The sequence below is a fragment of the Myotis lucifugus genome, unplaced genomic scaffold, assembly GCF_000147115.1.
Source record: "Myotis lucifugus unplaced genomic scaffold, Myoluc2.0 scaffold_40, whole genome shotgun sequence".
In the NCBI taxonomy this organism is placed as follows: Eukaryota; Metazoa; Chordata; class Mammalia; order Chiroptera; family Vespertilionidae; genus Myotis; species Myotis lucifugus.
Window position 1 is genome coordinate 2,009,746 of NW_005871088.1, and position 23,292 is coordinate 2,033,037.

General features: G+C 39.2%; 1 protein-coding gene across 1 annotated transcript in view; it reads left to right on the forward strand.

The window, feature by feature from the left end:
• GABRA3 (gamma-aminobutyric acid type A receptor alpha3 subunit) overlaps positions 1-23,292 on the forward strand; it is a 205,189-nt gene that overhangs the window by 70,891 nt on the left and 111,006 nt on the right. Inside the window, exons 2-3 of the mRNA XM_023753038.1 lie at positions 10,690-10,855; positions 18,928-19,049. Of these exons, the coding sequence (XP_023608806.1) occupies positions 10,716-10,855; positions 18,928-19,049 (262 nt within the window). The 5' untranslated portion in view covers positions 10,690-10,715. The remainder of the gene's footprint in view (positions 1-10,689; positions 10,856-18,927; positions 19,050-23,292) is intronic.

Below are 23,292 nucleotides of genomic sequence, written 5' to 3' on the forward strand. Positions count from 1 at the left end.
AGCCCCCACTTCCCCCTCGATTGATCTTCTCCCCGGCCAGTGGCCTGGGCCTCCCTCTGTAGGCAGATAGTGGGGTTATGGTGGCCCCCCCCCCCGCCGATCAATCACATCACACCCACCTTGGCTGGCTTGGCGCCAGTGCATGTCATAGCGTGGTCATCCAGACAGTCGTTCTGCTGTTCAGCCATTTGGTTGATTTGCATATTGTGCGCTTTTTAAAAAAAAATATATTTTATTGATTTTCTACAGAGAGAAAGGGAGAGAGATAGAGTCAGAAACATCGATGAGAGAGAAACATCGATCAGCCGCCTCCTGCACATCCCCTACCGGGGACGTGCCTGCAACCCAGGTACATGCCCTTGACCGGAATCGAACCCGGGACCCCTCAGTCCGCAGGCCAACGCTCCATCCACTGAGCCAAACCGGTTTCGGCTGCATATTATGCTTTTATTACTATAGATAGGCTTCCCTCAAGAAACAATAAATTTTTCAAATAAACAATGTAACTCTACACTTAAAGGTACAAGAAAAAGAGCAATAAACAAATTCCAATGTGAGTAGAAGAAAAGAAATTTAAAAAGTCAGAGCAGAAATAAACAAAAGAGAGTCTAATAAAAATACAAAGATTGATTATTTGAGCCTGGCCAGTGTGCTCAGTGGTTGGTGTCAGCCCAAGAAGCAAGAGGTCACTGGTTTGATTCCTGGCCCAGGCACATGCTTGGGTTGCAGGCTCAATCCCCAGTAGGGCGTGTGCAGAAGGCAGCCAAGTGATGATGTTTCTATCTCTCTATTCCTCTCTTTTCCTCTCTCTGTAAAAAATAAATAAAAACATAATTAAATAAACGATGGGATACTATGCAGCTGTAAAAAGGAAGGAACTCCTACCGTTTGCAACAGCATGGATGGAGCTGGAGAGCATTATGTTAAGTGAAATAAGTCAGTAAGAGAAAGATAAATATCACATGCTCTCACTCATTTGTAGATTATAATGAACAACATAAACCAATGAACAAAAACAGATGTAGAGACAGAGAAGCATCGATCAGATGCTCAAAACTCAGAGAAAAGGCAGGGGAGGGTGGGGGTGAGGGGGAAAGATCAACCAAAGGACTTGTATGCATGCATATAAGCATAACTGATGGATGTAGACAACAGGGGGTGAGGGTGAGAGCAGGATTGGGGGATGAGGGGACATTGGGGGGATAAGGACACATTTGTAATATCTTCAATAAAGGGAAAAAGTATTTTTTAAAAAAGGTTGGGAGATGAATGGATTAGAAAACTGTGGTACATCTACACGATGGAATACTATGCTGCCGTAAAAAAAGAAGGAATTCTTATCATTTGCAACAGCATGGATGGAACTGGAGAGCATTATGCTAAGTGAAATAAGCCAGTCAATGAAAGAAAAATACCACATGATCTCACTCATTTATGGATAATTAAGACCATTATAAACTGATGAACAAAAATAGATACAGAGGCAGAGCAACATTGAACAGATTGTCAAACTACAGCAGGAAGGCCAGGGAGGGTTGGGGGGGTGGTAAGAGATCAACCGAAGGACTTGTATGCATGCATATAAGCATAACCAATGGACACAAGACACTGGGGGGTAGGGGAGGCCAGGGGAAGGTCAAAGGGGAAAAAAGGAGACATATGTAATACTCTTTGTAACACTTTAAGCAATAAAACAAAATTTTTTTTAGAAAGAGTTGGTTTTCTGAAACAATAGAAAAGATTGATAAACCTTTAACAAGACTCATCAAAAAGAGAGAGAGAAAATCCAAATAAATAAAGTCAGAAAGGAAAGAGAAAAAGTAACAACTGACACCACAGAAATACAAAGGTTATGAGAAAATATTATGAGCAACTATATACTAACAAGTTGGACAATCTGGAAGAAATGGATAAATTCCTAGAAACATACAATCCCCCAAAACTGAATCAAGGCATTAGCTGGTTCGGCTCAGTGGATAGAGCGTTGGCCTGTGGACTGAAGGGTCCCAGGTTCGATTCTGGTCAAGTGCACGTGCCTGGGTTGCGGGCTCGATCCCCAGAAGGGGGTGTGCAGGAGGCAACCAATCAATGATTCTCTCTCATCATTGATGTTTCTATCTCTCTCTCCCTCTCCCTTCCTCTCTGAAATTAATAAAAAACATATGTAAAAGAAACCTGAATCAAGAAGAAACAGAAAATTTGAACAGACTGATTGCAAAGAATGAAACTGAAGCAATAATAAAAATGATCCCAACAAACAAAAGCCTTAGACCAGTGGTTCTCAACCTTCCTAATGCCACGACCCTTTAATACAATTTCTCATGTTGTGGTGACCCCCAACCATAAAATTATTTTCGTTGCTACTTCATAACTAATTTTGCTACTGTTATGAATCGTAAGGTAAATATCTGATATGCAGGATGTATTTTCATTGTTACAAATTGAACATAATTAAAGCATAGTGATTAATCACAAAAACAATATGTAATTATATATGTGTTTCCTGATGATCTTAGGCGACCCCTGTGAAAGGGGTCGCGACCCACAGGTTGAGAACCCCTGCCTTAGACCAAATGGCTTCCCAGGTGAAGTTTACCAAACATTCAAATTAGTAACACCTATCCTTCTCAAATTATTCCAAAAAATTCAAAAAGAGGGAAGACTCCCAATCTCATTTTATGAGGCCAGGGATTATTCTAATACCAAAACCAGATAAAGATGCTATATAGAAAGAAAATTACAGGCAAATATTGCTGGTGAACATAGATGTAAAAATCTTCCAACAAAATATTAGCAAATCACATTCATCAATACATTAGAAATATCATACACCATGATCAAGTAGGATTTATTTTGGGATGCAAGGTTTGTACAATATCCACAAGTCAATTAATATGATACACCACATAAACAAAATGAAGAATAAAAATCATATGATCATATCAATAGATACAGAAAAAGCATTTGAAAAATCCAACACCCATTTATGATAAAAAAAAAAAACAACCTTTCAGCAAAGTGGAAAGAGAGTGAATTTATCTCAACATAATAAAGGCCATATATGATAAACCCACAGCTAACAACACACTGAAGGGGGAAAACTAAAAGCATTTCCCGTAAGATCAGGAACAAGACAAAGATGTCCGCTTTCACCACTCTTATTCGATGGAGTTCTGGAAATCCTAGCCACATCAATCAAAGAGAAATAAAAGGCTTCCAGGTTAGAAAAGAAGAAGTAAAACTATCATCATTTGCAGATGTGGTGATACTGTATATAAAGAACCCTGAAGATTCCACCAAGCAAAATATTGGAACTTATAAACAAATTCAGTGAAGCGGCAGAATACAAAATAAATATCCAGAAATCAGTTGGATTTTTATGCAGCAATAATGAACTACCAGCAAGGGAAACAAATAATACAATCACTTTTAAAATTGCATTAACAATACCTAGGAATAAATTTAACCAAAGAGGTAAAAGACCTGTACTCAGAAAATTATAAGATACTGAAAAAATTGAAGAAGATACAAATAAATGGAAGCATATATCATGCTCATGAATAGGAAGAATTAACATTGTTAAAATGTCCATACTACACAAAGTGATCTATAGATTCAATGCAATTCCTATCAAGATAACAATGGCATATTACACAGAACAAGAAAAAATAATCAAAACATTTATATTGAACCACATAAAAATGTGAATAGTCACACCAATGTTGAGAAAGAAGAATAAAGTTGGAAGAATCACACTATCTGATACCAAACTGTACTACAAGGCCATCAGAATAAAAACATCATTGTATGGGCATAAAAACAAACTTATAGATCAATGAAATGGAATAGAGTCCAGAAATAAACCTACCCCTTTATGGTCAATTAATATTTGACAAAAAATGCAAGAACATACAATAGAGTAAAGACAGTCTATTCAATAAATGGTACTGGGAAAATTGGACAGATACAGGCAAAAATAAATAAATCTAGACCACCTTCTTACACCATATACAAGAATAAACTCAAAATAGATTAAAGACAAATATAAGACTCAAAACCATAAAACACCTAGAAGAGAACAGGCAATAAAATTTGACATTTCTTTTAGTAATATTTTTTTCTGATATATCTCCTTGGACAAGGGAAGCAAAAGAAAAAAATTAACAAATGGACCTCATAAAACCAAAAATGTTTTTGCACAACAAAGGACACTATAAACAAAATGAAAAGACAGCCCACTGAGTGGGATAATATATTCACCAATGATACATCTGATAAGGGGTTAGTATCCAAAATTTATAAAGAATTTAGAAAACTCAACACCAGAAGAACAACAATCCAATTAAAAAATGGGAAGTGGACCTGAATAGACACTTCTCCAAAGAGGACATGGAGATGGCCAATAGACATGAAAAGATGCTCAATGTCACTAATAATCAGAAAAATTTAATTAGAACCACAATAAGATTTGACCTCACACCTGTCAAAATGGTTATCATCAATAAATCAACAACCAAGAAATGGTGAGGATTTGGGGAAAAGGAAGCCTCATTCACTGTTGGTGGGAATGCATGTTTGCACAACCACTATGGAAAATCATAATTATGGAGTTTCCTCAAAAAATTAGAAATGAAACTGCCTTATAATCGAACAATTTCACTTCTGGGGAGTTACCTGAAAAAACTCAAAACCTAATTTGAAATGATATATGCACCCCTGTGTTCATTGCAGCATCCTATATAATAAAAGGCTAATATTTTGGGATGCAAGGTTTGTACAATATCCACAAGCAAATCGACTGAACAGTGGAATGACCAGTCGCTATGATGTGCACTGACCACCAGGGGGCAGATGCCCAATGCAGGAGATGCCCCCTAGTGTTCAGTTCGCTCTCATAGGGGGAGCGCCGCTCAGCCAGAAGCCAGGCTCATGGCTGGCGAGGGCAGCGGCGGTGGCGGGAGCCTCTCCTGCCTCTGCTGCAGTGCTAAGGATATCTGACTGCCAACTTAGACCCACTCCCCCAAGGGCGCCTGGTCTGGGAAAGGGCACAGGCCGGGCTGAGGGGACCCCCTGAGTGCACGAATTTTGTGCACCAGGCTTCTAGTTATTTCTAATAGCCAAACTATGGAAGCAATACAAGTGTCCATCAATAGACAAGTGGATAAAAATACAGTGGTATATATTTTCAATGGAATACTTCTTAGAGATAAGAAGAATGAAATATTACCATTTGCTACATTATGATGGACCTAGAGGTTATTTTGCTAAGTAAAATAAGCCAGTCAGAGCAAAATACCATATGATTTCACTTATATGTGGATTATAAAAAACAATATAAATGAACATCAAAACAGAAACAGACTCATAGATACAGAGAACAGACTGATGGTTGCCAGCAGGGAGGGGTTTGGGGGACTTGGTGAAAAGGTGAAGGGACTGAGAAGTAAAAATTGTTAGTTAAAAAATGGTCATGGGGATGTAAAATGTAGCATATGAAATATAGTCAGTAATATTGTAATAATTATGCATCGTGCCAGGTGGTACTGAAAATGGAGGGGGGGGTAGTTTGTAAAGTATATGATAGTGTAACCACTATGCTGCATACCTGAATCTAATACAAAATAAGATTTAATATAAACTGTAATTTAAAAATAATTAAAATATTTTAAAGGTTAAAAAAATGATGACATTAGGATTAGGTTAGAGTAAGGATTAGGCTTAACATTTGGGTTGAGGTTAGATTTAAAGTTAGTGTTAGAGTAAAAGTTAGGTTTAAGGTTGAGGATAGTACCAGGGTTAGGTTTAAATTATGGCTAAGGTTAGAGTTGCATTTAGGATTAGGTATAAGTTTGGTTTTAAAATAGGAATGTTTAAAAATGAAGCCACAGTTAAAAGGGTTTTGTTGAAAAGGAAAAGTAACAAGTTTACATTTTTAAATTTAATTAAATTTAATTGTTTAAAGTATTACAAATAGTAGTACATATGTCTTCTTTTCTTCCACATTGACCTTCTCCCGGCCTCCCCTACCCCCTGGCACATGCCCTCCCCCCCACCCCCGTAGTGTCCTGCATCCACTGGTTGTGCTTATATGCATGCTTACAAGTTATTTGGTTGATTTCTTACCTCCTCCCCCAACCCTCCCCAGCCTTTCCACTGTAGTTTGACAGTCTGTTCAATGCTTCTCTGCCTCTGTACCTATTTTTTTGTTCATCAGGTTATAATGTTCTTTATTATCCATAAATGAGTGAGATCATGTGGTGTTTTTCTTTCACTGACTGGCTTATTTCACTTAGCATAATGCTCTCCAGTTCCATCCATGCTGTTGCAAATGGTAAAATGGTACATCTACACCATGGAATACTACGCTGCTATAAAAAAGAAGGAATTCTTACCATTTGCAAGTTTACGTTTTTTATAAAAAGAACCTGAGTTTTGGTTCAATGTATATAGTATTTTTTCATAAATTAGTAATAAAAAGTTTCTAATTCAGGTATTATAAAAATAGCACTGGCTGGTTTGGCTCAGTTGGTTGGGCGTTTTTCCATGCACTGAATGAAAAGTTGCCAGTTTGATTCCTGGTTAGGGCACATGCCAGGGTTGCTGGCTGGATCCCCAGTAGGGGGCGTGCAGGGGGCAGCTGATCATTGTTTTGTTCTTACATGGATGTTTCTCTCTCCCTTCCTCTCTCTCTCTAAAAATCAATAAAATAAAAAAGAAATAATACAAATTTTCAATAAATAAATGAATAAATAAATACATTAATTAATTAAAAACACTGGTGGAGAAATTGAGACATAACAAAACACATAGTGATAACCTATCTAATAAAAGACAAAAAGGGTAATTGACCATACCTTCACTACGCTGCCCATTGGCTAATCAGGGTGATATGCAAATTAACTGCCAACCAAGATGGCGGCCAGCAGCCAGGAAGCTGAAGAGAGCAGGAGGCTTGCTTGCTTCAGTGATGGAGGAAGCCAAGGTTCCCCTCTTGCTGCGGCCCGGCTCTAAGCTCCGAAAGCAACAAAGTTTCAATTATAGAAGCTAAACAAACCCCAGATACCTGCTTTCAGCAGGCCATGGCCACGGAGCTGGAGCCAGCTCTCAGGTCCAGTGACAGCAACAAAGTTTCAATTATAGAAGGTAAATAAATCCCAGAATTAAAAAAAAGAGAGAGAAAAGGAGAGGCTGGGAGCTTCAGTCGCTGGCCAGCCTGAAAACGGCCCTCAGCCCCTCACCCAGGCTGGCCAGGCACCCCAGTGGGGACCCCCACCCTAAAGGGGGTGTGGCCAGCCTGAAAACAGCCATCAGCCCCTCATCCAGGCTGGCCAGGCACCCCAGTGGGGACCCCCACCCTGAAGGGGGTGTGACTAGTTGCAAATAGCCATCAGCCCCTCACCCAGGCTGGCCAGACACCCAAGCGGGATCCCCACCCTGATCCAGGACACCCTTCAGGGCAAACCAGCTGGCCCTCACCCGTGCACCAGGCCTATATCCTATATAGTAAAAGGGTAATATGCAAACTGACCCTAACAGCAGAAAGACTGGGAATGACTGGTCACTATGACACATGCTGACCACCAGGGGGCAGACACTCAATGCAGGAGCCGCCCTCTGGTGGTCAGTGTGCTCCCACATGGGTGAGCTCTGCTCAGCCAAAAGCCAGGCTGATGGCTGCCAGTACAGCGGTGGTGGTGGGAGCCTCTCTTTCTTCCTCAGCAGCGCTAAGGATGTCTGACTGCAGCTTAGGTCTGCTCCCCGCTGGCAAGTGGCCATCCCCCGAGAGCTGCCGGGCTGCCAGAGGGATGTCTGACTGCCAGCTTAGGCCCAATCCCTCAGGGAGCAGGCCTAAGCCAGCAGGTGGTCATCCCCCAAGGGGTCCCAGACTGTGAGAGGTCACAGGCCAGGCTGAGGGACACCCCTCCCCCCAGAGTGCACAAATTTTTGTGCACCGGGCCTCTAGTAGGCACATAATGCTCAATGCTCAAGAGAACCTTTGCTATAACAGTATGTATTCCATTTATAATGTGAACTAATATATTGGGCAGCTCCTGCTTTTGTACATAATTATTTACTCCAGTTTGCTACCATAGTGTAATAGCAAATGACTAATAAAGAATACTTTTGCCCCTTCAAGAAAACACAATTTTTTTAGTATGTCTGCCTTCTCTTGGACCATGGCCCTCTGTTCCTGCTTCATGGGAGTCTGCTATGCTAGCATAGCTATCTGCTCATATCAGGGTTGTCATGATACACACATTTTATGTGCACATATCATAGTTAAGGACTAATATACCAAATACTTCTTCACATGAATCATGGTTGTCTAAGCATATACAATAGTTGTCTTAAGCTACATAGATACTTTATTATGCTTGAAGGCTCTGTGTTCAAATGTCATCCTTTTCAGTTTATGCACTACAGTAACTAGAAAATTCACCAATTTTGTCATGAGAATTTTGGGTTTCTGCTCATCTCTATGGTCCTTATCTGCACTTGTTTGATGGTCATCTGATCATGTACCATAGATGTATGCATGTTCATTTAATACTAATATCTGCTAATATGCTACAGTTCTCTGTACAGGGTTGGACTTGCTTTGTAGAAATTTGCTAACTTGCGAAGCATATCTATTACAGTGGTATATAGAGTTTTAATAACCAATATCATCCCAATAAATTTAATTTAAAAATTTAATCATGGTAAAAAAATAACAGGTCTTAAATATTTAAATGCACATTTTCGTAGTGTTACGTATATTCATATTGTTGTACAACAATCCAGGAAGTATGCTTTTTACAGTTTTTAAAATGTTTATATTGATTTTTAGAGAGAGAATCAGGGAGAGAGAAACATCCATATGAAAACAAAACATATATTGATGAGAAGGAAACATTGATTGCATGCCTCCTGCACGCCCCCTATTGGGGATCAAGCATGCAACCCCAGCATGTGCCCTGACCATGAATCAATCCAACGACCTCTTGATGCATAGGTCGATGCTCAAACACTGAGCCTCACTGGCTGGGTAGGTGGCATGCTTTTAATAATGTACAATGCCTTAATGGAGTGAGTATCAGGTCCCTCTTCTCTTGTCCAGTGACTACTATGCTCATGTGCTATGGTTTTCTGACATTTAGCATGGTTAAATTGTTTTACCATACATATCTCTACATGCATTGTAATAATGAAGTTTGCTAACAAAGTGTCATGGTAGTTGGAGGGCACATATTATGTCCAACTTCTTCTATATATGATGCAGTCTTCTCATGCATAATGATTATTTGGACATGCACCTTAGTCATTAAGTTAATATAGAATTCTTCTCTTTTTATGTATCATACTATATATCACAGTCTCTCCTTCCAAATCATGAGTATTTGCTTCTGTTCATTAGCACCTAGTCTTAGTGTGGAGGTTTGCTGCTTATTTATCATGATTATTTGAATGTAACTCATGCTAGAATAGCACAGTTGCACACACACTATTAGTCTCTTTGCTTATGCAGCATGGCCATCTTCTCCAGGATCATTACTTATGCGTTTATGTTTTTTGAGCAACCACCATGGTTCTTTCTTACATTCTGTGGATCATTTCTGTAATTTGGACTTATATCCTGTACCATGTCTCTTTGTTCCTGTAAAGTAATTGTCAATTGTGTATGATGATTATCTAAGCATTGATGTTTGTTATGTGATCATACAACATTAGGATCTTCCAAAGCACTATGGATATTTGGACATATATTATGGTTTCTGACTATACTAGAGTTGTCTGTGCATACACCATATTTTCTTACTTATATTCCATGACCTGTTCTGTTCATTTCTGTAAAATGATCATCATCTCCTATACAGCTTTAAATCATGAATGCCACAGCACATATATTAGATTGACAAGAAATTGCCATTGTGAAACAAAATTGTTGCATATTGGTCCATAATTTATGTGATACAACCTAATACTATGACTACTTTATATGTAATATGGACATTTTCATTATGTCAGAAGTCCATGTTCTCCAGTATCATATTTTTCTATGCCTATACCAGATTGTGTTGGGTAGCCTGTAGCTAGTATATTAAATTAAGAATATTCAAATTGTATAAACTGCATAATGAGGAGGCACAAGCCACCCACACAGGGTTTTCAGGAAAATTGTTTAACTGTATCAAGATGAGAATCAATCCTAATTATCCTCTAAAGAGATTCCAGGTCTTAATATTCTGGTGTTTTCTACAATACTTAACTACGGCAAAGGCATTTGTGGCAGTAGAGATCAGAGAGAAGTGGTAGAAAATAAAACAAAGGCATGAGAGATTATTTTAAATTTTTGGATTATAAGAGGTGACAGAGGCTAAGAGAAATTCTGTGAGTCACCTAATCATAATAAGACAAGGAAAGAAATGGAGCTGTAACCTTAAGGCTACTGTTTACTGATTTAGAGTTCTTTACATTACTTTTACTTAGATGGGCTCTGGTAAATTTAAAGAGGGGTAGGTTGGAAATGAATTTTGGTGACATTGATTAACTGGAGAAAGGGAATTGTCACATCAAGCATTAAGTAACTAGATACCAAGGAAGTTAAATGAGTCTAATAGAGTTAAAATCTTTTTTGAAATTTATTCTTTCTCCTTCCCCTTACCTACTTATTTCCCCTTTTTCTTTCCCTCAACGTGGATCTCACAGGACTCTCCAAGTTGGTGTTTAAGAAGATGATAATCAAAAGAATGAGTTACTTCTACATGACCAGCTTTGGGCTTCTCTTCCTGATGAATATTCCCCCTGAAACAACTGGCCAAGTGGAATCAAGACGACAAGAACCTGGGGATTTTGTGAAGCAGGATATTGGCGGGTAAGATGGCTTAACTCTAAGAAAAGAATCCTGTGATAAATTCTTGTCTTGAACAAAAATTTTTATTTTTTTTCCAGATGAACTAAAGTACTCTGGTTCTTGATACGAGACATTGCATTGAATTTGTAAAAGCATAAACAGCTCAGACTTTCAAGATAGAAAGAGATCTCTTGGGCAACTTCCTAGCCCATGTTTGAATTCTCTCTATAACACCCAAAAGGCAATTCTGTCCAGTCATTTGCTCTCAGCCTTTCATCTGTCCTTTTTTTTTTATTGGCTCTGTCCTATTAATATTTAAATGTGATCAAGAATCTTCCATCTTAAATTTAAACTTTCCTTCAGATGGTGCCTTAAATCTTTTCTCCTCTTTACAGTCATCTTTAAAGGAGTGTTTTTCTTTGTTTTTTCTATCTATCTTTCACTCTGCTCCACTGGTGCTGACTTCCAACCCCAGAATTCTAAGGCAACTTAAGCAACCAACATGGCCAATGTTGACTCTGTTGCTAAAATGATCACTTGTCTGTTCTTACCTATATTTATAAAAGGCTAATATGCAAATTGTCCCCTTGGGAGTTCAACCAGGAGATGGGGAGTTCAATCACTCGCTATGATGTGCACTGACCACCAGGGGGCGGTGTGGAATGAATGAAGGCCCCTGCCTGTAGCTGGAAGGAAGGCTCCAGCTGGCAGCCAGAAGGCCCTGATAGGCCCTAATCACTGGCCAGGCCTAGGGACCCTACCCGTGCACGAATTTCATGCATCGGGCCTCTAGTACAACATAATTTCTTTAGTACCATGTGGCAACATTCAGCATTGTTGACTCTTTACTCCTTCCTCAACTCCTCTTTCTTATGAAATAAAACATATATAAATATGCATAAAATAAATGTAAATTTAAACACAGTTCTTTCTTTGACTTCAGAGATACCACAATGCTCTGGTTCTTAGATTAGGTTCTCTAGAAACAAGGCCCAGGACAAGTGGAAGAAAACATATTCCCTTTTTTTTATAAGGAAATATGTACTACATTTGAGTGTCTAGTTAACCTGATGTTATTGAACACAGCTGGAAAGAGATCCACACAATTGCTCTCAGGAGCCAGTGCCAGCCAGGTCCAATAATTAAATATTATTGAGGACCTGAAAGAACTTTAGTTTATGTGGGTTATATCTATAAACATTTATAGCATTAGAAATTAGAACAGAGAAATTATTTTTATTATTATTTTAAAAATAATTCTTTATTGTTGAAAGTATTATATATGTCCCCTTTCCCCCTCCCCCCCATTAACCCCCTCCAGTCCATCCCCACCTTCTCGGCCCCAGGCTTTCAGCAACCTATTGTCTGTGCCCAGGACAAGGTTTTTAAGAAAATGATTTATTGAGACGGTGCTCTCAAAGAAAGTTATATGGAAGTAAGAGAAGCAAGTTGGAAAGAGGAAGAACTAAAGCAAAGGCATGAATTCACTTAAAGTATAGCTTCCATTTGACCCCATAGGGCGCTATAGAACATGAATGGCACTAAAGAATTGGCCCACCTTGAGGCAGTGGGCTTGGGCTTTTGTAGCCTCACCTCAATCATTAATTGCCTGAGGACTGAATAGAGGAAGAGATAACCTCCTAGGCTCCCTTCAGCAGGTGGTAATACTTTAAAGTTGTTGTGGATGGTTTCTCTGGCCTGGTGAAAGAGATCTAGATATACCACCAATACTACACCTGGATTTCTTTATACTTTTATGGCTATGCTTTCTATAATATTTTCTACAATATTGCACAGCTATATCAAAGTTTTTGTGATATAAAGATCTTTTGTAATCTGGTAATCTTCTCTTCCATTGTTCATTGCACAGGTGATGGTGGTGTGTTTTTTGTTGTTTGTTTTTGTTTTAAATCAGGTGCTCTTTTTTACTATATAAACTCTAAGTGACTTAATCCATCCCCATGACATTGTTAATATATATATATATATATATATATATATATATATATATATATATATGCTAGAGGCCCGGTGCACAAAAATTTGTGCACTCGGGGGAGTCCCTGAGCCTGGCCTGTGCCCTCTCACAGTCTGGGACCCCTCGGGGGATGACCACCTGCTGGCTTAGGCCCGCTCCCTGGGGGATTGGGCCTAAGCTGGCAGTCAGACATCCCTCTGGCAGCCTGGGAGCCCTCAGGGGATGTCCACTTGCCAGCGGGGAGCAGGCCTAAGCTGCAGTCAGACATCCTTAGTGCTGCTGAGGAGGCAGGAGAGGCTCCCACCACCACTGCTGTACTGGCAGCCGTCAGCCTGGCTTGTGGCTGAGCAGAGCTCCCCCTGTGGGAGCGCACTGACCACCATGGGGCAGCTCCTGCATTGAGCATCTGCCCCCTGGTGGTCAGTGTGTGTCATAGTGAGCAGTCATTCCAATTCGTTCTGCTGTTAGGGTAAATTTGCATATTATCCTTTTATTATATAGGAGTGCCTGGCCAGCCTGGGTGAGGGGCTGATGGCTGTTTGCAGACTGGCCACAGCCCCTTCAGGGTGGGAGTTCCCCTGGGGTGCCTGGCCAGCCTGGGTGAGGGGCTAATGGCTGTTTGCAGGCTGGCCAAGTCCCCCAGCAGGGACACTCACCCCTTGAGGGTGTGGCCAGCCTGGGTGAGTGACTGATGGCTGTTTGCAGGCTGGCCACAGCCCCTTCAGGGTGGTGGTCCCTGCTGGGATGCCTGGGTGAGGGGCTGATGGCTGTTTGGAGGCTAGCCACAGTCTCTTCAGGGTAGGGGTCCCACCTGGGGTGCCTGGCCAGCCTGGGTGAGGGGCTAATGGCTGTTTGAAGGCTGGCCACAGCCCCTTCTGGGTGGGGGGTCCTGCTGGAGTGCCTGGCCAGTCTGGGTGAGTGGCTGAGGGCCGTTTTCAGGCTGGCTAAGCCCCCAGCAGGGACCCTCACCCCATGAGGGTGTGGCCAGCCTGGGTGAGGGACTGATGGCTGTTTTCAGGCTGGCCACAACCCCTAGCCATCCAAGCTCCCAGTGGAGGCTGGCTGGAAGCAGGTATCTGGGATTTATTTGTCTTCTATAATTGAAACTTTGTTGCCATGAGCGGAGGCCACAGCCGGCTCAGAGCAGGAGGGAAGCTTGGCTTCCTCCATCGCCCGGGCAGCCAAGCCTCCTGCTTGCTCTAGCTCCGTGGCTGCCGGCCGCCATCTTGGTTGGGTTAATTTGCATATAGTTGCTCTGATTGGCTGGTGGGCATGGCTTAGGGTGTAGCGAAGGTACAGTCAATTAGCATCTTTGTCTTTTATTAGTGTAGATATACCAATGACTCTTATCTCAATCACTGTTCCTAACTTCTCTTGACTGTCAGACCTCTAATTCTAACTATATATTACACATGTCCACTTGGCTATTTCATAAACTGTTTAAACTAAGTATGTCTAAAATAGTAGCATTATCTCCATCTCTCTCCTTCAACTCTAAAAACAAAGAACAAGCAAACACAACATGCATCCTGTTGCTCAAGCCAGAAACTTGGAATCATTTTGGCCAATTTTCTACCCTTCACTCCAGATTAAATCAATCACCAAGAGCTGTCATTTTTACCTCCCACATCCATTGGATTCATCTACTTTTTTCCAACTTTACTGCTACCACTCTAATTTAATATAATGTTTTCTTCTACTTGGACTACTACAAGAGTCTCTGATTGGTTTTACTTCCTAAAGTCTTGCTCCCATCCAGAGTAACTGTCACTCTGTAGCTAGTGTTTCTTCTACACTGCATGTTAAGTCATATCTTTTCTGTCTAGAGTAATTTAATGGATTTTTATTGTCCATAGATTAAAATCTAAACTTCTTAACATGATTTTATAAGGTCTATTAAGTCCTAGGCTCTACCCATCTTGTTAGCCTTATTTCTTAGTCCTCCTATCACCAAATTCTGTGTTATTCAGCTATATTGAACTACTTTTGATTTTTTTTATAAAACTTCTTTTGATACAAAATCCCATTTCATTCAAGGAATATCATTACTAGAAATGAACCCCTTAGCCTTGAAATAGTTCAGTATTACATAGTGTATTTTATTCTTTGATAGTGGCTTTTTTTGTTCTCGTTTTACATTTGGCTACTGTCCCATATTCTTGGAAGCATTAAGATTTCTTCTAATTATTTTTGCAGGGTTGATTACCTTAATGTACTCTGAGTCTTTCCATCTCTGGGCAGAGGGCTATAGAATTGAACTAATATGTCTTTAGATACTTGGCCCATGTGAGGTTCTTTTTGTTCTTTACCTTACTCTGGAAAAAAAAAGATTAATTCTGCTTTATTAACTTTTCATGTATCTGATTTCATTGTGCAATGATAGATATTCTAAGTAAGGAGGAAGTTCCAAATACACAAACCTTATCTCTTCAAGTATTTTTATTAAAAATTTTTAATATCCACATTATTGCAAGTGTTCTCTCTTTTCCCCCCTTTTGCCCACTCTACCCATCCCCATCTCCGCCTCCCTTGGCTTTCACCAAACTACTGTCCTTGTCCATAGGGTATGCATATATGTTCTTTAGCTAGTCCCTTCATCTTCTTTATTCACTCACCCCCACTCCCATCCCCTTGGACACCAGCCAGTTTGTTCCATGTGTCCATGCTTCCACTTCCATTGTATTCATCAGTTTATTTTGTTAATTAGATTCCACATATTAGTGAGATCATATGGTATTTGTCTTTCTCTGACTGGCTTATTCCGCTTAGCATAGTACTCTTGAGGTCCATCCATATTGTCACAAAGGATAAGAATTTTTTTGTTTTGTTTTTACAGCCGGGTAGTATTCCATTGTGTTACTGTACACATTTTTATCTACTCATCTTCCAATGGGTACTTAGGCTGTTTCCAGATGGTGGCTATTGTAAGTAACACTGTTATAAACATAGGGATGCAGATATTCTTTCTGATTGGTGTTTCAGGATTCTTAGGATATATTCCCAGAAGTAGGATTGCTGCGTCAAAAGGCAGTTCCATTTTTTAGTTATTTTAGGAAACTCCATACTATTTTCCGCATTGGCTGTACCAAACGGCATTCCCGCCAACAGTGCAAAAGGGTTCCCTTTTCTTCACATCCTCGCCAGCGCTTGTTGTTTGTTGATTTATTGATGGTAGCCATTCTGGCAGGTGTGAGGTGATACCTCAATGTTGTTTTAATTTGCATCTCGCTGATGATTAGTGACCTTAAGCATTTTTCATTTCTATTGGCCATCTGTAGGTTCTCTTTGGAGACTTTATTTTTATTTATAGTTTTCACATTGCATTATGTTAATTTAAAGCAAATATTTAAATAATTCTTACTATGTACCTAGCATGAGTCTAAGTCCTTTACATATGTTGACTTATTTTTATAACAGATCTACTAGCTATTTGTGGCTGTTATACCTGTTTTAGAGATGAAATATGGAAGCATGGAGAAGTCAAGTAACTTGCCAAAGCTCACCCAGCTAGAAAGTCACAGAGCCAGGACTGAACCCCAGACAACCTGGGTCTTAGAGTCCTTGTTACCAACTGCAACAATATATTGCTTTTCATGCATTTGGTCACTTTTATTTAAGAACTAGGCACATACCCATTTCTTTTATGTACATGAACATTTAGGTTCATATATTAATCCCTCAATCTCTGAATACTTAATATCCCAGCCACAGACTGACTGGATGGCACTTGCTATAATGGGGCAGGTCCAATTTTCTTATAAGACCTGAAGGAATAAGAAATACATTTCCCTTTTGAAGTAGAAAAGTAGCATTTGTGACACAGGCCATAGGTGGACATTTGAAGCCAGGATGAAGAATACTTGGTAGGTGGTGCTATGACTTCCTATTGCATCAAGTCACAAGGCAAAGTAGTCTCAGTATTACTGATGCTAAATAGGATCTCTTGGTTAAGGTGATGAATATCAGGACTCTCCATTGTAAGAATACCAGCCACCAGGATTGATTGAGATATTTGAGCTGGTGGCTATGGGAGTGGGGTAGAGAGATAAGAGATAATCAGGAAGAGTTTTGCACAAAATCAATTGAACTCCAACAGACTTTCATGTAATGTGGATTCAGAATATTGGTTGATTGAGCCAACTATGGGCTATCACCTGGAAGGGTGTCTGTATATATCTCTTTAGCATATTGATGTCAGTTAGTTCTTCACTACAGTTCCCTTCTCCCCCCACTTCCCAATGAATCTGTATTACTTTTAGCACTTTGTCCACTAAACCGGTCAATCTTTCTACTCTTCACTGGGTTTCAATGCCTCTCTGGCCAAAGCTTCCTTTATGACTTTTGGTTGATGGTGTGCCAATATTTTGTTACTATTTAAACTTAAATAATGCATTCAAGTACATAAACTATTATTTTTAAAAAAGAAAAAAACAAATTGTGAATACTTCTAGATATTAAGCATTAAGCTTGGCAATTTTAATAAGTATTTAATATATGAATAATAAGACAACATACCTATGAAGTTATTTTAATTTTAAAGATGAAAAAACTTACTAGAGGTGCTATATGACTTGCTTAAGGTCACACAACTGATAAATTCAAATGCATGTCTCCAGATTCTTTAAGCTTAGTTCTATTTTTCCCTCCATGAGTATCTATGTTATCATTTGATTATCTCAGAAACCCTGTAAGCAGGGAAATATTACTTACCTTGTTTTACCTTTTGTCCTTACTCTTTCGTAACATGTAGAACAGTAATAGGTACATAGTTGATGCTTAATAAAGATGCATTGAATGATCAATTGAATTTAATTAAGTTTATGAATTAAGGGGGAAAATTGGGGGCTCAAAATGAATTTTCTGGGATTATTAGCTAGAGGGTGACAGTTTAGAGTAAAACTTTTCAATTCAGGTGTTTCTACTATTCTGTAGATCTTTCTCAGTGTCTTTTTCAGAACAGGAACCTTTCTCACTGCTAGGGATAAATATTGGTGGGGATACTATTGAGTGTTTTGTAAGACTCCTCAAATGTTATCCTATGTCTTTTATAGCCCTGATTAACTGGATGCTAGGAATAGTTATTATCTACTAGTATCTATTAATTGCAACCTTTGGGTCCAAAGTAAGAATGGGGAAAGCAGACCTAAGGAGATACAGCACTGTAACTTACTTAACTGGTCTATTCAAAATAAATCACAAGGATTTTTGACTTTTGGTTTATCACTTAATTTCACACCATGCTTCTTGTCAACTGCCATTTCTTCTACAATTTTCTGTTTTCCCTGAACTATTTAGGACCTTTATTTCTAGTCCTATCAAACCACAATAAGCTCCTCAGGAGGGCCTGATTAGGTGGTTAGTATAGTGACTAGTGCTTTGAAAGGCTTACAAAAGACATCCAAGATGGAGAAGTAGGAGGTAGCTAAGCGTTACTAGAAAACCAGAGAACTTAGATTACAGTCCTATTTCTGCCTCTCACCAGCAGTATGTCTGTGGGCAAATTTGGTGTCCTCTCTGAGTTTATTTCCTTATGTATAAAATGAGAGATTTTAGGGAATCTCTTAAGAGTTCTGATAACTTTAACATTTAACGGATTACTATTGCTTTGTTGCCCTATCTCCATAGGCGGGATGTAAAAAGACTAGATGCAATTCAAAGGTTTGTCTGGCTCTGTTGCTCTGTGTACTGTGTTTCTCTAGGCTAGAAAAAGGAGAGTTCTTAGTTTAAAAGTTTCCCTTGTTTTATTTTGAGTTCCTTTCATTTTATGCGACAAAATTTGCTGAATCAACTTTATGCCAGCTACTATTTCTAGGGACATTCTGTCCAGGATTTCTCCTTGTGTTTCTCTACTGCTGAGTTGGGGCTGGATCATTTGTTTGGTAAAGCTCATGCCAGTGCTGGAATAAGAGTACAAGTATAGTGAGCACTGTCTGCCCCCTGCATAGGTAATCATTGTGACAAATAGGAAGTGCTTATTGGTTTGGTTAAAATACAAGGCTATTTAATTAACCCAGTCTATTGATTGAAATCTTCTTGAATTAAAGTGTTAAGACATGTAATTGTTTTCTATTAAGAACCATTCTTTTTCGTTTTTTTTCCCCTTCTACTGCCCCAGACTCTCTCCCAAACATGCCCCAGATATTCCCGATGACAGCACTGAAAACATCACTATCTTCACCAGAATCTTGGATCGTCTTCTGGATGGCTATGACAATCGGCTGCGACCTGGTCTTGGAGGTCAGTTACTATTTTAAGATCTTCTGATTGGCTATGTTCATCAAAAAGGTTATTTTTAAACACACACACACACACACACACACACACACATATATAATTGATTTCAGAGATGAAGGAAGAAGGAGAGATAGAAACATCAATGATGAGAGAGAATCATTGATTGGCTGCCTCCTGCACACCCCACACTGGAGATCGAGCCCACAATCTGGGCATATGCCCTGACTGGGAATCGAACTGTGACCTCCTGGTTCGTAGGCAATGCTCTGAACCATGTCGGCCATGGTAGATGGTTTTTTTTAAATCAGAGTTTTGGCTGTTTGTGCCCGTGTCCCACTATACAGCTTTGCCTTTGTGGCAGAACTGCAAGAGAAAAGAAGAAAAAAAGGGTTCCTTCGCCAAGTTTTGAATCCCCTCCATAAATCACCTGTTTGGTTTTTACTTTTCAGTCCTTGAGTAGGTGCTTTTATATTTTGTTCAGAGATTTTATTTAGAATCTGTGGGAGAGAAAGACTGCATGGCACTTAATCCACCATGCCCAGAAGCCACTTTAGTTTTAATTTTAGTTCTTCACCATCTTTTTCTTACAGTCTAGTGTGTGTGTGTGTGTGTGTGTGTGTGTGTGTGTGTGTGTGTGTGTGTGTGGTTTTCTTCTACTCTGAGCCCTATTCCAAAGTGGATTTACAATAGTATTTTGAAGTATTTTCTCTATTGTGATATTGCTAATCCACTCTAGGTCCAATAAGTTTACTTGGCTCAATTCCTAATCCCAAAACTGTTTCTTTGTATATCATGTCATCCCCACCCACCCCCCAACCCAAGCTTGTAGCCTCAAACAGAGCCCTAAGCATCAGTTCAGCTTAGCTTTTTCTATCTTCTTTAAAAGGAGAACCCCAGCTCCGACCAGTAAACACTCGGCCTGTTTCCAGCCTTCTCTTTTTTACAGAGTAATATTTTAGTCTCTTTTACTGCAGTTACTTTCAGACTCATATCTCTGGCTTCATCCTTACACCTTTGTTTTGTTTCTAATCCCATGATATTTTTATCTTTTATTTGAAACAACTATATCGTTTTGTCATATATTTCATGCTTTATCTCTCATTATTGTGTGTTTGGATCAGAGTGGTTATACTGAGATATGAAGTTACTTCTGCCATCTTATCTGGAAGTCCCAAACACTTCTTAAGGATGGTAATGTATATGACTCTGGTAGCATCTTCTAATATATTTTGGCCTTGGAAACCATAGTATTTTTTAATATTTGAATAATAACAAAAGCAACTACCATTTTTAAATTAAATGTTATTGGGGTGACATTAGTCAACATGAACATATAGGTTTCATATGTGGATTACTGTTACAATATCTGTATATAGCACCATGTGCCCACCACCCAAAGTCAAATCTTCTCCTGTCACCTTATATTAGGACCCCTTTCTCCCCCCACCCCCCTCCCTCTGGCAACCACCACACTGCTGTTTGTGTTCATAAGTTTCAGTTTTATATCCCACATATGAGGGAAATCATACAGTTTTTAGCTTTTTCTGTTTGACTTATAACTACCATTTTTATAGATAAGGAAACTAAGGTATAATTAACTTGAAGTAGGACCAGTAGTCCATGTTCCTATACCAATGGTTTTGCCATTTATTAATTTTATGTTTAAGCTAAAATTCAGTAGGGAATTTTAAAACTGGGAAAATACCAGAGCATCCTTGTAACATTTTTGGGATATTCTAGCTGTTTTAAAGATTCTGTTACTTCTCCCCTGGCTTTCAGCTTTTCCTGTAGAGTAGAGAAGACATTGTGTTTTCTTGGTCATTATTTGGGCACTGCATCAACTTCCTTCTCTAATTTTGTTACAATGTTGCCCCATGGAAACCCTCTTAGTTCTCAGGAATGGACTCTATTGCAGCAAAGAGTTATGAATCTCTGTAGAGGCTGCTCTCTAATGTTTTCATTTCTTCTACAGCTGATACTGACATTTCTTTCCATGTGGGTGGATAGTTCCATATACTTACCTTTTTCCGCTGGGACTACAAATCCAAATATTGCCATTGGTCCCTATCACAAGAAAGGGAAGTCACTAGAAAATTCTGAGGGCAGATATTCTAGGAAGGTGCTGCTGTAGACTTATAGTAACACCACTGGGAGCATTGAGCACAACATCCTTTCTAGAGAAAACTGAAAAATACCATTTGAATATTTTATTTCCATGGAGCAAAACCTGGATATTATTATTTTTCCTATCTTCTTCTTTACTGCTTATTTCTTGTTTGTTTGTTTTTTCTACTGTGCCTATCTTTTTGTTTTTAATTTAGTGCTTCTGACTTACTCTGGGTTTAGAAACCAGGAAACCAAAGATTTATATACTTGTTTTAAATGAACTTTAGATATATCTGTGCTGAAACCCTTCGTATTCTTCATAAGGAAACTGAGGCTCAGGGAGGTAAAAGTGCCATTCAAGATAATAGAGTTTGTCAGTAGCACTGCTCAGGTTTGTACCAAGAACTGAAATGAGATTCAATGCTTTTTGCATTGTATTCTGGGTAAGTATTGGGTTAGGCAACAAATAATAGGTGCAGGGGAAAGGTTGCAGGAGAGAAATATCCAGAATGAGTGAAAGACAAATGCAACCATTTGAATTGAAACTTGAGTTATGTTTTGGTGCTTTACAATTTAAGTATTAAATGCCAGATTTAAAGGAAGATGAAATGCAGAGGGTGATGGTACAGGAATCAGTGTTTGTGTGGAATCAGTGGAAGGAGTTGGGTGATCTGAGTGCTGTCTAATGCCAACAACTGTTATCTAGCTTGGGACTGAAAGGCATATTTTAGGGTCTCTTTTAGACTGAAATTCCTGAGAATTTTGGGAAACAGGCAGTTAATTTTGTTCTGTACTACCTGTGGGAGGGTCAGGGTTCTAGCAATAGTGGAATGAATGAGAACCCACAGTGATTACTTAAGTGGTGATTGTGGTCTCTCTTAAATCTTGTAGTATTTTTTACTGGTGTTTATAAACATGCATTGCGTATAGCTAGGTATTGAAGATTTGCTGTACATTTTAGGTACCAGACACTAGATGGAGCAGCATAAACGCAGTGCTAGATTTCTAAGAGACCAAATATGAAAGTTGTGAGTTCTGTCAGAACAGCCTGTAAAACGATGTGTGAGTCAGTTGCAAAGTTTAAATTATAGCTCAGGACCTCTGACTCAGAGTCTTATAATTTCTGCTTCCTTAGGCCACCTGTTTCTGATTACTCCAGAAAATTAACCTGTAATTCATGCTACTGGGAGATGGGTCACTGATTAGTTACCCCCCAAGGATTGTCAAAGACAAATGGAAAGATCATTAGCATGAGAACAGAGAAATCCAGCTCTCCAATCCTTGAGGGTCTGTCAAGGTCACTGTAGCCCACTCCCTAAATCCATGTAGCTAGCTGACCCAGACAGCTAGTTACATGGCACTTCATTTCCAGCAGCTTGGTCTCCCTTCAAGATGAAAAGTGTGCACTACAATAAACACTTATTCTCCAAAATTTCCAGTGATCTAAAAGAAAACAAAAATGTCAAAGTTTTATTTATTTATTTTGTTTAGCTAACGTTCCAATCCTCAAAGCCTCACTATTCTTAAGAAAACTGTCTTTGGGAAGGACTGAAGAGTACATCTGTGCTTAAAATGATTTAAAGGGGTATAGTTAGCTTTTGTTCATATAATTCATTTTAGGACCTTGTCTCTAGTGGAATTGTAACAAACTTTTTCTACAAAACATATTTCAGGAATGACAGTAAAACTTCAGACCTGAGCCAGAGGAAAGTGAATGGGGGATAGTGAGGGTCATTAAAACCATGTCAAAAGAGAGGAGACACATTTAAAGGAAATAAGGATATTTAGTCTGAAAAGGAACAAGAAGAACAGACTAAAGGGTACTGTGATCACTTTCTTTTGATTTCTGAACATCTTTAAATCTCAAAAGAACAAGAAGCAGACCTTGTTGTGTGGGTCCAAAGGGCAGTGTTTATATATATGCTGGAGTGGAGCACTATAATTGGGGCAAGTACTCTGGTTTCTGATCAAAAGAGAAAATTCACAGTTTCTTGGGGGATCTATTTGAAGTTAAACTAGAAAATCCAATTTGTTATGAGCAATATATTTAATATAAACATAGTGATCACTTATTGGCTTATCTTTATTCTTTTAAAAAACAATTAGAAATGGCGTAGAGACTGGTTGATGAGTTTCCCAT